This window comes from Salmo trutta, chromosome 16, assembly GCF_901001165.1.
Source record: "Salmo trutta chromosome 16, fSalTru1.1, whole genome shotgun sequence".
Lineage (NCBI taxonomy): Eukaryota > Metazoa > Chordata > Actinopteri > Salmoniformes > Salmonidae > Salmo > Salmo trutta.
In genome coordinates, this window is record NC_042972.1 from 33,819,198 (window position 1) to 33,832,081 (window position 12,884).

General features: G+C 44.2%; 3 protein-coding genes across 8 annotated transcripts in view; 2 read left to right on the forward strand and 1 right to left on the reverse strand.

The window, feature by feature from the left end:
- LOC115150623 (dual serine/threonine and tyrosine protein kinase) overlaps positions 1–4,482 on the forward strand; it is a 30,690-nt gene extending 26,208 nt beyond the window's left edge. The window contains exons 10-14 of the mRNA XM_029694101.1: positions 1,812–1,944; positions 2,053–2,166; positions 3,292–3,406; positions 3,503–3,637; positions 3,848–4,482. Coding sequence (XP_029549961.1) covers positions 1,812–1,944; positions 2,053–2,166; positions 3,292–3,406; positions 3,503–3,637; positions 3,848–4,005 — 655 coding nt within the window. The 3' untranslated portion in view covers positions 4,006–4,482. The remainder of the gene's footprint in view (positions 1–1,811; positions 1,945–2,052; positions 2,167–3,291; positions 3,407–3,502; positions 3,638–3,847) is intronic.
- A 389-nt stretch (positions 4,483–4,871) lies between these two features.
- Positions 4,872–6,621, forward strand: LOC115150624 (uncharacterized). Its single transcript, XM_029694102.1, has 7 exons — positions 4,872–4,891; positions 5,017–5,073; positions 5,205–5,334; positions 5,446–5,479; positions 5,572–5,732; positions 5,876–5,942; positions 6,047–6,621. Exons 2-7 carry the CDS (start codon positions 5,027–5,029, stop codon positions 6,301–6,303), a joined length of 696 nt encoding a protein of 231 aa, XP_029549962.1. The 5' UTR covers positions 4,872–4,891; positions 5,017–5,026; the 3' UTR covers positions 6,304–6,621.
- A 357-nt stretch (positions 6,622–6,978) lies between these two features.
- Positions 6,979–12,884, reverse strand: part of LOC115150622 (cadherin EGF LAG seven-pass G-type receptor 2-like) — an 88,745-nt gene continuing 82,839 nt past the window's right edge. For 3 of the 6 annotated variants that reach the window (XM_029694100.1, XM_029694096.1, XM_029694095.1), the window contains one exon: positions 6,979–8,749. In XM_029694100.1, coding sequence (XP_029549960.1) covers positions 8,692–8,749 — 58 coding nt within the window. In that variant the 3' untranslated portion in view covers positions 6,979–8,691. The remainder of the gene's footprint in view (positions 8,750–12,884) is intronic. The other 3 variants (XM_029694099.1, XM_029694098.1, XM_029694097.1) reach the window with 2 other exon arrangements.

Below are 12,884 nucleotides of genomic sequence, written 5' to 3' on the forward strand. Positions count from 1 at the left end.
AGATGCTAGTGTTGGAACTGTGATGCCTCTGCCTCCTTGTGACTGATAGAAGAATTTCATACACCATGCAGCGGTAAAGGTTATGGTACTGTATCTGCAGGCCAGGCTCCACAAGGGGCTTAGCCCCCTCAGTTGAAACTTGTGCACCCTCAGTTTTAGTTTTATGTCTCTATATAAAATAGCAAAAAAGTTACAATGATTGAGTGACAGGTTGGCGCAAAATCTGTATTTTTCCGCTGCACTGTATCAGCACAATGGACAGAGTGCCCAGCGGTGTGTGGGGGAATATGGAAAGCCACTGGAGTGGTTATGTATGTTTTCATTGGCTTTCCCTAAAAAGAGGGGAAAAACGCTTCTCATCTGTGGTAGGCTAGATGAATAACGTGATGCGCCTGTAATTATAGATTTTTATTTATAAGGGTGGGGCCAAGTTTACCATTGAAGCTTCCTCACTCAACTTTGCCTCACGCCCCACCACTACAGAGTTTAGTTAGCTTCTTAGCTAGCTGTAAAAAAATGTTAGTGTTATTAGCCTTAGCCTATTTAGCTTGCTCAAACCAAAACTGCCACTGCCACGATGGATATCAGAAATTGGCCAAAGGAGAGAGCGATGAGCAGCAGCATTAATCCACAGAGGCTGCCGCCAAACCCAGCAGCGATGATGCTGATGAGGTCCAGCTAGCTCTGTGTGCAGAACCTTCCACAAGCACCGCCATAATAAAGGCTCCACAGCTCTCTCCACCTCCGACTGTTCCTGACAATCTTGAAACAGAGGAGCCAGCCCAGGTTAGCCTAGAATCCTACCGTAGCCACAGGCTTTCTGTCCAAAAACTATTTAATAGCAACTGGTTCATATGAAGACAGTGGCTGGAATACTCGGTTACTGCTGAATTCAATATAATTCCAATGCAAGAACCCATATGACACCCCTGGGTATAGCTACATATCGGTATGTATGGGGCGGCAGGTAGCCTAGTGGTAAGAGCATTGGGCCAGTAACCGAAAGATTTCTAGATCGAATCCCCGCGCTGACAAGGTAAAATTCTGTCTTTCTGCCCCTGAACAAGGCAGTTAACCCACTGTTCCCTGGTAGGCCGTCATTGAAAATAAGAATTTGTTCTTAACTGACTTGCCTAGTTAAATGAAAAATAAAAAAATAAAAATGTTTCATCATGGAAATGGATACATTCATTATGGTTATGATGTATTATGGTTGTAAATGTACCTTTTGGAAACGTGTTTATGATTGCTTAATTGATTACGTGGGTCAAATTTGATCAACAGAAGTGTTCACAACGTGTTGCTGTACTCATGGGCGCCATGATTTTTCAAGTGGGCCTATTTGTTTGGCAAGACCACTGTGGATGGCTGCTTCTCACTGTAGTAGTTGTCGGTATTCTAAGCCTGCACGAATAACTAGTTATTTTGTTAAGACAGATTTTTTTGTTAAGATGGCTGCATTCACATAGGCTGTTTGTAGTAGGGGAATTACCCTATTTATATTGTAGCCTATATTCATTACCAAAACGACCTCACTTTAGTGTGTAGAGCGCTGTCCATTGTGCTGATAAAGTGCAGCGGAGATAGGCTACAGATTTCCAACCTGTCACTTCAAAAGCACTGTCAATGGTCTTGGAGTCTCTGCATTTCAACTTAATCTTTATTGTGGTATAGCGTGATATAAGCAGAATTCAATATAATATATATTCCAATGCAACCTCCCCTGCCATTTCTACTAACACAGAGGGTAGGATGTATATAAAACTGTAGGACCTTCATTTTCCTACCTTCTCTATTGTGTATGGGCGCAGGTCCCTCCCTAAACACGAGCGCCTGGTGGACCTGCACGGCTCGGTGATTGACCACACGTATGGTGGAGGCTCCAGCATTGCTGTGCTGCTCATCATGGAGAGGCTTCACAGAGATCTCTACACAGGCCTGAAGGTAATCACATATCTATCATTTACTCTAATATAGTTCATCTAGCACTTATGATGACATAAGTGATTGGCCCACTGAGGTCTACCTCACCATCTCCTCGCTCTCTATCAGGCTGGTTTATCACTAAAGGAGAGACTCCAGATCGCTCTGGATGTGGTGGAAGGCATTCGCTTCTTGCATGGTCAGGGGCTTCTGCACAGAGACATCAAACTAAAGAATGTGCTGGTGAGTGAGGGTTAAAGGTCATCTCAAATCATGCTAAATGTGTAACACTAGTGTTGATCACTACACTATCCATTCATCAATTCAGTTCTAATGTTGAGCTGATTCAGCTGTGGTCATCATGGCACAGAAACGCTCCAGCACCGAACACTAATGAATTCCTCATTATTTCCATCATAATCCACCTATCTCTGAAATTGGAAACACTTATCTCCCTCACTAGCTTTAAGCACCAGCTGTCAGAGCAGCTCACAGATCACTGCACCTGTACATAGCCCATCTATAATTTAGCCCAAACTACTACCTCTTCCCCTACTGTATTTATTTATTTTATTTATTTTGCTCCTTTGCACCATATTATTTATATTTGAACTTTGAACTTTCTTCAAACTACAAATCTACCATTCCAGTGTTTTTCTTGCTGTACTTTATTTACTTTGCCACCATGGCATTTTTTTGCTTTTATCTCCCTTATCTCACATCATTTGCTCACATTGTATATAGTCTTATTTTTTTTTCTACTGTATTATTGACTGTATGTTGTTTACTCCATGTGTAACTCTGTGTTGTTGTATGTTGTCGAACTGCTTTGCTTTATCTTGGCCAGGTCGCAATTGTAAATGAGAACTTGTTCTCAACTTGCCTACCTGGTTAAATAAAGGTGAAATAAAAAAATCTGCTTGCTTGTTTGTGTAATAGCCCAGCCCTGCCTACACAGTATGATGGTTGGCTCATATCACTGTTCTGCTGTGTCCTCTGACTGACTCAACTATGTGTGATAATAAGGGGCAATGTTTAATGAGACATACTATGTTTGCATTTTCCTAAAATGGAGGTCACAGGCTAGAACACGTGGCTGTATTGTTAGGACAGAGTTATGGAAAATGATTTAACTTCCCTCATAAATTGAATGTTCTGGGGCATTGGATGCTCCGAGTACTGACCTTTTTGGAATTTAGGTTTGAGTTGACAATTGGGGAGAAAATCACTTACTTTCTTTGTATAGGAGACTGAAGGGTATGCTTTTTTTGACTGTGTAAGCCCTGAGAAACCAATATTTATGGTCCTGAAGTTTCACGTCTTGCCAAAAGTGTTCCTAACCTGTGCTGTCGTCTGTCCCTCCCTCAGTTGGACAAACAGAACCGGGCCAAGATCACAGACCTGGGCTTCTGTAAGCCAGAGGCCATGATGTCCGGCAGCATCGTAGGAACCCCCATCCACATGGCCCCCGAGCTCTTCACAGGTCAGCTATCCTGCTACTCGGTCACACTGCTGCATCATGGATCACCTCTTATTCTAGACTCTTTGGTTAAACCCCAAGTCTCACCCCTTTCTTCAGGAAAGTATGATAATTCTGTGGATGTCTATGCCTTTGGAATCCTGTTCTGGTACCTCTGCACTGGCTCCGTCAAACTCCCAGAGTCCTTTGAGAAATGCTCCAGCAAGGACCAGTTGTGGAATAATGTTAAAAAAGGTGATGTGCAAACCCACAGCTAAAATACTCATTCAAACTGACTGAATATGATCAAAACCAAATAGCTTGTTGTAACATTTGTCTTTTATCCAGGATTTACAGTGTGTCTATTTGTGGATGAGATGTTTGTGGATGTGTAGTGTGTGTGTCTGTTAGCTGAATTGGACTAGAGAGCTGCCCGGGCCTCATTTGTGCCCATGTTGTTTGCAGGCGCGCGACCCGAACGGTTGGCCAACTTTGATGAGGAATGTTGGCAGCTGATGGAGGCCTGCTGGAATGGAGACCCTTCCCAGAGGCCCCTGCTCGGCATCGTAGAGCCCAGCCTGCAAAGCATCATGGTACGGCTTTGCAATTGTGGCTCAGATTAGAAGAGCAGCAGCCTGGAGGACTCAAACTGAAACTCAGAGAGCACCACAGACTGTTGCAAAGGATTATGGTCAAATATTTTTACTTTTTGTTGTATTTATGAAAAAAGGACAGTGTGTTTCTGGAAGGCCAAGATATGACCAATAATAAAGATTGTCAAAGACAGTTGTCCTCTTCCTTTACAGGAGTTATATATACACTATTTAAGCTGACACGTGACAAACGTGTTTGTGCCGTGTGTATTTGTATAGTATACAAACTCTAGCAGACACTATGCTTCTGACTTAGCTGGCATGCTAATTGCTGATTGGTCATAGGATTGTTACTAGATAAAACATTTGAAATATAGTAAAAAAAAAAAAAAACTGCAGTATTATATATATATATTCATTTTAGATTGTATTTAAACTGGTTATCAGAGTATTCATGCATCTATGAAATTCATTTTTTTTTTAAATAAAATGATTTTGACAAATCAATTGTTTCCCTTCACTCTTAAATAGGATTCTGTTTTCAGCATCTTTACAGCACCAGTCCTCAAGCCTTAGAGGATACTGCTATTTTCCTGATAATAAATCAATGTTTATCATTGATTAGATGCCAGCAGGGTAACGACCCCCGGCACATTTTGACTATGCACATTAATATAGAAGATGGAAGTGATGCTATCTATATGCCTGTTGCACATGTGACAAAAACTAAAACGTGGGATGGAAACGTAATGACATGAATCAACACCTGGAAGAAATTTAGGCTGGTAAGAATCATTTAATATTAAGATTCTGGAACTGAGGTATTCTGAGAGTTCTGAAACGTGTCATAGCTGACAACAGCATTTTTCAAGTGCTTTTGAACAGCAACAAGACTATCCTGGTCATTGTGTACCAAGTAGGTAAGAAATGAGCGCATTTGTTTAACCTATTACACGTAGTGTACATTATGAATAATTGTATTGGCAATGAATGTTTATTTTAAGTTACTGAAGACTTTTACACAATACTTCTGTGATCCAGAGGTTTTGGGATGGAGAAGACGGAGATGGCTCACGCTGCACAACAGCCCACCTTGGAGTAAGTATAATCCATAGAAATACAATGGTGTAGTCTCACCTAGTCCATGATATGGTCATTACTATAGTGAATATAGTCTCATACAATTGGAATACCAAAGCATGAGGTAAATGCTTGCACTCTGGTCTCAGTGACTCACAGAGCGAGTTGGAGGAGGATGATGATGATGATGGCTTTGTTGGGGGGACCGGAGTGCAGTCAGACAAGGGACAGAGTGGCATGGAGTCAGAGGGTGTGGATGAAGAGGATGACGATGAAGAGGTAACTTTGTTTGAAAGGACATCATAATGTTTGGTCCAATCCAGACAACTGTACATTTGATATCAGGGATGTCATCACATACAGTTTATATATGTGTCCCTCTTTCATTAGGCAGGACCTGCAGCCCAACCCAAGGAGAAGGGTAGTGAGTTATCACCAGTAACACTTCTCCCCCTCTATTCTGAAGTACACCAATAAAGCACCAATGATGTAAGTAACCATTGTTGTGCACCACAGAGGAGGATTCCTTTGCCCGGATGCTTTCTATCTGGGGCACCACCAAGTACATCAGCAAGTGGAAGATGGCCCATCGGAGAGGCTACCACATCAACTGCCTGACCGATGACCCCGAACGCAAGGCCATGATCATGCAGCATGAGCTGGACTGCAAAACCAGTGTAAGAGACCTCAACCTTATTCCTTCACCTCAGCTCAGTGGTAGAAAGGATAATTCTGGTCTTGAGAGATGCACAATTAATGTCATCAGCAAATGTTAATGTCCATTACCCTGAAAGCTGAATCATGCAACTCTCTTCTTCAGATTCCCCTCCCTATGGTGTGTATGATTGAGAAGGAGACCCTGCAGATTCTTCAAAATATTGAGAATGGTAATCCCTGGTCAAAGTGTCCCTACACTTCAATTTCAGGTTATCTGAGCATATAAACTCTAAAACGTCTTCTCCATCTCCCTACTTTCTCTGTGTTACTGTAGATTACAAGTACAAGTTGGGCGCCAGCCACCATCTGACGAAAGAGCTCCATGAGCGTATTGAGAGCCTGAAGTGCCAGGTATCCTCCAAGGTTAGGCACAGTGAGCCGGCCCCAGAGGGAGGAGTGCTGGCGACCCTGGTGGGGTGGGGCAGGGCACTGTCTGCTATGCTGGGTTGGCGCAGTGGCGCCTCAGCTACTAAAGACGAGAATGCTCTACCCTGCAAGGAGTGTCCCCTTGAAACAGACGACACAAAATAATAAAGACTTGAATTTCAACTGGTTGAATAGAAATTACTAATCTGTGATTCTTCTTGGGGTTACAAGCATTTTGCTACACCGGCAATAACATGTGTATGTGACCAATACATTTTTATTTGATTTGGTAGTTGTGTTTTGGTAGCAGTTCAGCACATTTGGCACCAGAGGGCTCTAATGACTGGACTGTACTAAAGCTCAGCATTCTACTACACACTGATACAAACTGCTTGGCCTACATGTTCATGTGACACACATCATGTTGCGTTGAGATATGGAGGCCATTTCCCCTGAAGGAATAAAAAACAATAATACCACTATTAAAAGCATGTCTGTTTCACTGATTGCATTTTGGAGAATTCCTTTATCTAGTCAACCCTGTATCACTAAAGCTTTGACATCAGTAACCTACTACAGGTCTTTGTTTTAAGCAGTTGATTGCTTGGAGCTCCAATTATGAACTGTTCGTACCAACCAGATAATAAGGAAACAGAAAAAATGGTGTTATTCAAACATATGGAGTATGAGAGTAGCACATCTAGAGCGCTTCACAGTTGAGTCTCAAAGTGATTCATTAGGATCCCGATAATGTGGTAATGAATAGGCTGCAATATGAAAAGAAGAGGTTGACCTCTCTTGTAGAACCTGATATTCAATAACCCTTCAGCAAATGTTTTACTAAGCTTCACCTTGTATTTACCTTGATATCATAGTGTTGTAAAAGGAAAACATTTTAAAGAAACAAGAAATGACCTTGACTTGGCACATATATTGTTGAGGTACTGTATCATGGAGAATGCTCTCAGTTGCCAGTTCATTTTAGGGAGCACCAGTGCAAACAGACAATCCTCTCAGGAACTGTAGTGTTATTAAATCTTCCAATAAAACATGATTCCGATGAAGGCTGTGTGTTGGTGCTTGTGGAGTAATGTTAAATTAATAAAACCTTTTAAGGCAGATAAACATTATCTACAATTTACACATCAAAATAAGTAATATGTGAGACAAATAACAGGTTTTCTTTCCTACACATCAATATATTGCCTGAACTGCTTTTCGATAGTTGGAATGTAGTGGTGTACGGTATATTTGAGCTCTGAGTTGTGTACAGTTTATGCAGTCTGATTCAATATGTTGCATGAAGTATTAGTGCATGTCATTTTACAGACAACTCTGTACAGTAAAATTGGAATACATTTCAAAGAGTATTACAGCACAAGTTTGCAAGTATTTCAGTAAGTATTTTACAAAACAATGGGTCCTTCATATCTAATCTATAAAATACAAAGTCGTTTAGTCACTGATTCAAATGAAGGCAAATATCCCTTGGACAAAAACATACAAAAATGGGAGCATCTTCAGTGTCCATACAAAAATTAGCTCCCAACAATTTACAAAAGTCAAGATGTATCAAAAGTCCTTGTTATACAAATTCTTGACACGCACACTATTTTCCTCCAATGATGATGTAATAAAACAAAGGCGAAGTGGTGGAGAAAGGCAGGCGTTCTCCCTCTATGCGGATGACAGCTGGCTGGTCACTGTTGCCTTGATTAAACGTCCTTCAATAGTGAGAGAAAGTGTTTACAGAGCACGTCCAATACGGGGTATGGCAATACCGAGTGACCCCATGGCCTCTCACTGTCCACAACCCAGTTCTCCAGCCATACTTCCAACAGGAGTCCCTTTCCTCCAGTGCCTGACCTCAGCTGGGTGGAGCTGTCCCTCTCTCCTGTTCAGTCTGGGGACATGTTGGACTGACTGCTCCTCCTGTCCACCAGCTCAGGCTGGCAGCTTCCTGAGACTGGAGTGGAGAAGAGTGAGTCCTCTCTACACTGCAGCAAAACTCAAACTGGCCTCAGTAGAACAATTAAATCCTCAAACAAAACAACAACTGTACAGGCGACTCTTTCTGAAATTACAAATTAGATAAGGAAAGTCCCTGAACGTTTAAAATCTTACAGCTAAATGACACAGCCAAAGGAGGATTTCATTGTTCCGTATCTCCGGAGTTTGAAACATAAAAACAACCACAACATAAAACAAAACATCTGCTCCAGTTGACTACCAGCACATCTGGTCAGGCAGTGTAAATTATTAAAAAAGTGCATCGCTTCAAGTATGTAAACAAACAATGATATCTATTTTTTTTAAAGAGGGAGACTCATTCCATCAGTGCTCTCAAGCCTGGGCCAGTGCAGAGACTCCTGAGGTGTTGCTCTCTGTCTCTCGTGCTCGCTCGCACACACATGCACCCTCTTAAAAAATGAGGGGGAAGAGAAAGGGTACTCCATGGATCTCCAGGTGAGGACAGTCCAACGCTCTGTGTCTCTTCACACATCAGCTCCTGTCACTCAGAGAAAAGTGGGCGTGGCGATGAGGGGCAGGGCTCTATGACCTGCAAATACACACCCCTCCGTCAGCCTGCTCATATGTGTTACGGTGGCTGCTGGGTAAACAGGGTGATGGTGTCAGTGACAAACACAACACAGGGAAAATAGAAGGAACAGGAAAAAAAATGAATGAGAATTATTCACACACACACGGGATTCTTATTTTGGTTGTAAGGGGTGAAGGATGGTTGTAAGGGCTGAATGATCCATCGACATGAAGACAGTGATCCTGATTTCAAATGAGGATCAAGTGCTTCAGTGAATAAAATGAAAGAATAAAAATCTATGGTTTTTGGAGAGAGAGAGAGAGAGAGAGAGAGAGAGAGAGAGAGAGAGAAGAGGAGAGAGAGAGAGAGAGAGAGAGAGGAGAGAGACTTTTTGACTTTTTGTCTTTCTTTATTGAACCATTCTCATTTCATTTAAAACTCACCAACCAACCTCCCCCTTAAAAATAAAACCAAAAATACATCCTGTGATGCATACATGTACCATACTCGCCTTTCCAGCAAACACATGATACAAACCAACATTACAATACTCAAAACAATACCCACTCCTACAACCGTATATCCAAAACATCTTCCCCAGCTATACAGACAGCCCCCCCAACACACCATATCTCCTGAAACATCTCCAAACTTTTTATCATTTTATAGAACTCAAACTCAACCCTAAGGCGCGCAGAGACCATCCCATTAAACAATAGTAAAGGGTCTGTTATCCCCCACCTTTGACCCTGTTCCTCCTTGTTAGCCAAATAGACAACTTCGCCTGAGCAAACAGAAAATTCAACAAAACACATTTGGCCTTCTCCTTATTTGAATACCTGTATCCCATTATGAAGGGATGGCGGGGTTGTGGAAGATAGGCTCCTCCCACACCCACAGCCCAGGCTCCACACCCCCTTCTCGTGTGGGCCTTAGCAGCTGCCAGGCCCTCAGCACCCCAGAGTAAAAGTCTGAGAGACCTGCTGTACTCAGCCTCTCCAGCTTCATGAGGAACAGCTGCCGATCCAAACCTAATCCGCCAGCTCTCCTCAGCAGCGCGCATGCTGGTTCCCTCCAGCCAACGTCAGTATGGTACAGCAGTCTCTGCACCGCCTTTAGCCGGAACGCAGCCATCCTGCTCTCCAGTTCCACCAGGCCCTGTCCTCCTTCATGGACGGTCATATACAACACTGCTGCCCTCAGCCAGTGATGGCCCGACCAGAAGAAGTCCACCAGCTTGCGTTGCAGGTCTGCGAGCAGACCGGCGGGGGGGTTGAGGACAGCCAGTTTATGCCACAGGGAAGATGCCACCAGGTTGTTAATTATCAGCACCCTCCCTCTATATGACACTTGGGACAGGAGCCACCTCCACCTGGCCAGTCTTGACACCACTGCCTGTGACAGCCCCTCCCAGTTCTTCCTGACCCATCTCTCCGAGCCCAGGTACACCCCCAACACTTTAAGCCCTTCACAACCCCACTGCAAACCCCCTGGAAGCAGAGGAGGAGCCCTATCCCCCCATGCCCCGCATAACAGAGCTTTGCTCTTGCCCCAGTTTACCTTAGCTGAAGAAGCTCCCTCGTACACCTTCAGACTGGTCTCCAGTGCCTGCATATCTTGGCCATCCCTGACCATCACAGAAACATCATCTGCATATGCTGACACTGCTATTCCTGTCAACACATCCATGCCTGTCCAGCACACTCCCTGCAGTCTCCTGCGTAGCAGTCCTAAAAAAGGCTCAATGGCTAGTGTGTATAACTGCCCAGATAGAGGGCATCCTTGTCTAATGCCCCGTCTCACCCAGACTGGCCTACTGAGCCCCCCTCCCACCTTGACCATGCATGACGCCCCAGCATACAACAGCTTTACACAGGTCAAAAAACTCCTCCCAAACCCAAACATCACATTAAACAGATACTCATGGTCCACTCTATCAAAAGCCTTCTCTTGATCTAAAGAGACCAGTCCGAAGTTCACATTAGACCCTCTCGACAAGTCCAACATGTCCCTAATTAAGAACAAGTTGTCCATGATTGAGCGTCCCGGTACACAACATGTTTGGTCCTTATGTACTATCGAGTCCAAGTGGGACTTCAGTCTGTTAGAGAGGACCTTGGCAAATATCTTGTAGTCCGCACAGAGCAATGCCACAGGCCTCCAGTTCTTAAGTTCACACAAGTCCCCTTTTTTGGGCAGGAGAGTCAGAGCCGCCTGACGGCAGCTCATCGGCAACTCCCCTACCCCGACGCATTCACGCAACACGCAAAAGAAGTCCCGTCCAACTATTCCCCAGAATTTTTTATAAAACTCCACTGGGAGTCCATCAACCCCCGGTGCACGACCGGTGGACATCTGGGTTACGGCCTCTGCCAGTTCATGGGACAACAGAGGAACGTCCAAATCATCCCTCTGTGCCAGAGAGAGTTTAGGGAGTCCTGTGAACAAGACCTGAGCACACACAGGATCACACTCTTCTGCCCTATACAATTCAGTATAAAACTCCACAGTCCGCTCCCGCATCTCACCCACCACAGAGGTCACCCGCCCATCAGACAGCCGTAGACAATGCATACCCTTGGCTTCACTGCTCTGTCTTTCCAAACCAAAGAAGAAGGAGCTGGGAGCATCCATCTCCTTGAGCATGGAGAATCTAGCTCTTGCAAGTGCTCCCTTTCCTTTAACCTGGAAAAAACTGCCCAGGTCCCTGCGTAATTCAGCTAAATTAGCCTGGAGGCCTACATTGCCTTGCCCCACCATCTGTACCTCCATCTCACTAATACACCGCTCTAGTTCCCCCAAAACTCTCCTAGCCTCTGAGGATGAGAGAGCTGTGTACTGTTGACAGAAAAGCCAAATTTGGACTTTCCCCACATCCCACCATTGGCTCAGAGACTCATAATCCTCTATTCGCTGCCTCCACCTTTCCCAGAAGGTCTGGAAACCTGTGCAAAAAGTGGCATCTTGTAAGAGCTTTACATTGAATTTCCAATAGGATGCCTGCCGGGGCCCTGGTGAAATAGACAGCCGAGCCATGGTTATGTGATGATCTGAAAACCCCACTGGGAGAATGGTAGCGCCCAACAGCCTATTGCTCCGATTCCTAGACATGTAAAACCAATCAAGTCGGGCTGCACTCAACCTAGCCCCAAAAACCTTCACCCATGTATACTGTCTTGTGTTCGGATGTTTAGTTCTCCAAACATCCACTAGGTCAAACTGATTAATAATATCCCTTAACACTCCCACTGAATGAGGCTCTTCCCCATTTCTGTCTTTTGTAAAATCCATTGTGCAGTTCCAGTCCCCTCCAACCACCAGTGTCTCCTCAGGCGCTACCTGTGAGAGTTCCTGTCTAAGACTCCCAAATAGAACCCCTCTTTCTCTCCCTGTGTTAGGCGCATACACATTTATAAAGACAAACCCCATGTTGTTAATTTCTGCTTTAACAACAAGGAGCCTACCCCTACACACCTCCTTTGAGGAGCAAATTTTTACAGACAGACCTGGTGCAAAAAGGACTGCCACTCCTGCACTAAGATTTGTCCCATGGCTCAACACACTTGCCCCTTTCCACCAGAGCCCCCAATCTACTTCATTCAACACATCACTATGTGTCTCCTGCAGAAACAACACCTGTACTTTTTTTTGTTTTACATATTCACCCAACATACTCCTCTTTCCCGCATCTCTGGCGCCATTTATATTGAGTGAGCCTACCCGAAGAGTCTCCATAAGAAGTGGGAGAAAAGCCAGCAGAGGAAGAGATCAATAGCAAAGCTCAAAAACCCCAGTGTCAGAAAGAAAATATACATCTAAACAGTGTCCGAAGGTAGACCCTTACGCACTGTTGTGACCCACTTCCTCAACCTAAACCGTTTCCTGGGTGAGAGGACACCATGCCCCTCATTTTTCACAGCATGTTGTACTGATCGTACAAACTTTCTTGAATAAGGGAAAAAAGCCTCAAGATTGACTTTTTTTCCCTTGGTCTCATTCAGGAACCTTGTCAGTTCTCTCAACGTGTACTTAGACCCCTCTGCTTGACTGGCTGTCAGCTCCGGGCCCATTGAAGAGGAGTCTGAAAAGAATAACTCCTCATCCTCTTCCTCAGACTCACTTTCCTCCTCATCTCTATCTCCCACCCTGACCACCTGCTCTTCCTCTCTGGTCAGGGCATCTCCCACAGCAACAGGCAAAGTTT

Excerpts from the sequence above, each read along its gene's own strand:
- LOC115150624 (XM_029694102.1), top strand. The coding sequence starts at position 5,027 with ATGGAGAAGACGGAGATGGCTCACGCTGCACAACAGCCCACCTTGGA. Across the intron at positions 5,733-5,875 it reads AGCTGGACTGCAAAACCAGT|ATTCCCCTCCCTATGGTGTG; the intron begins GTAAGAGACCTC and ends TCTCTTCTTCAG. Across the intron at positions 5,943-6,046 it reads TCTTCAAAATATTGAGAATG|ATTACAAGTACAAGTTGGGC; the intron begins GTAATCCCTGGT and ends GTGTTACTGTAG.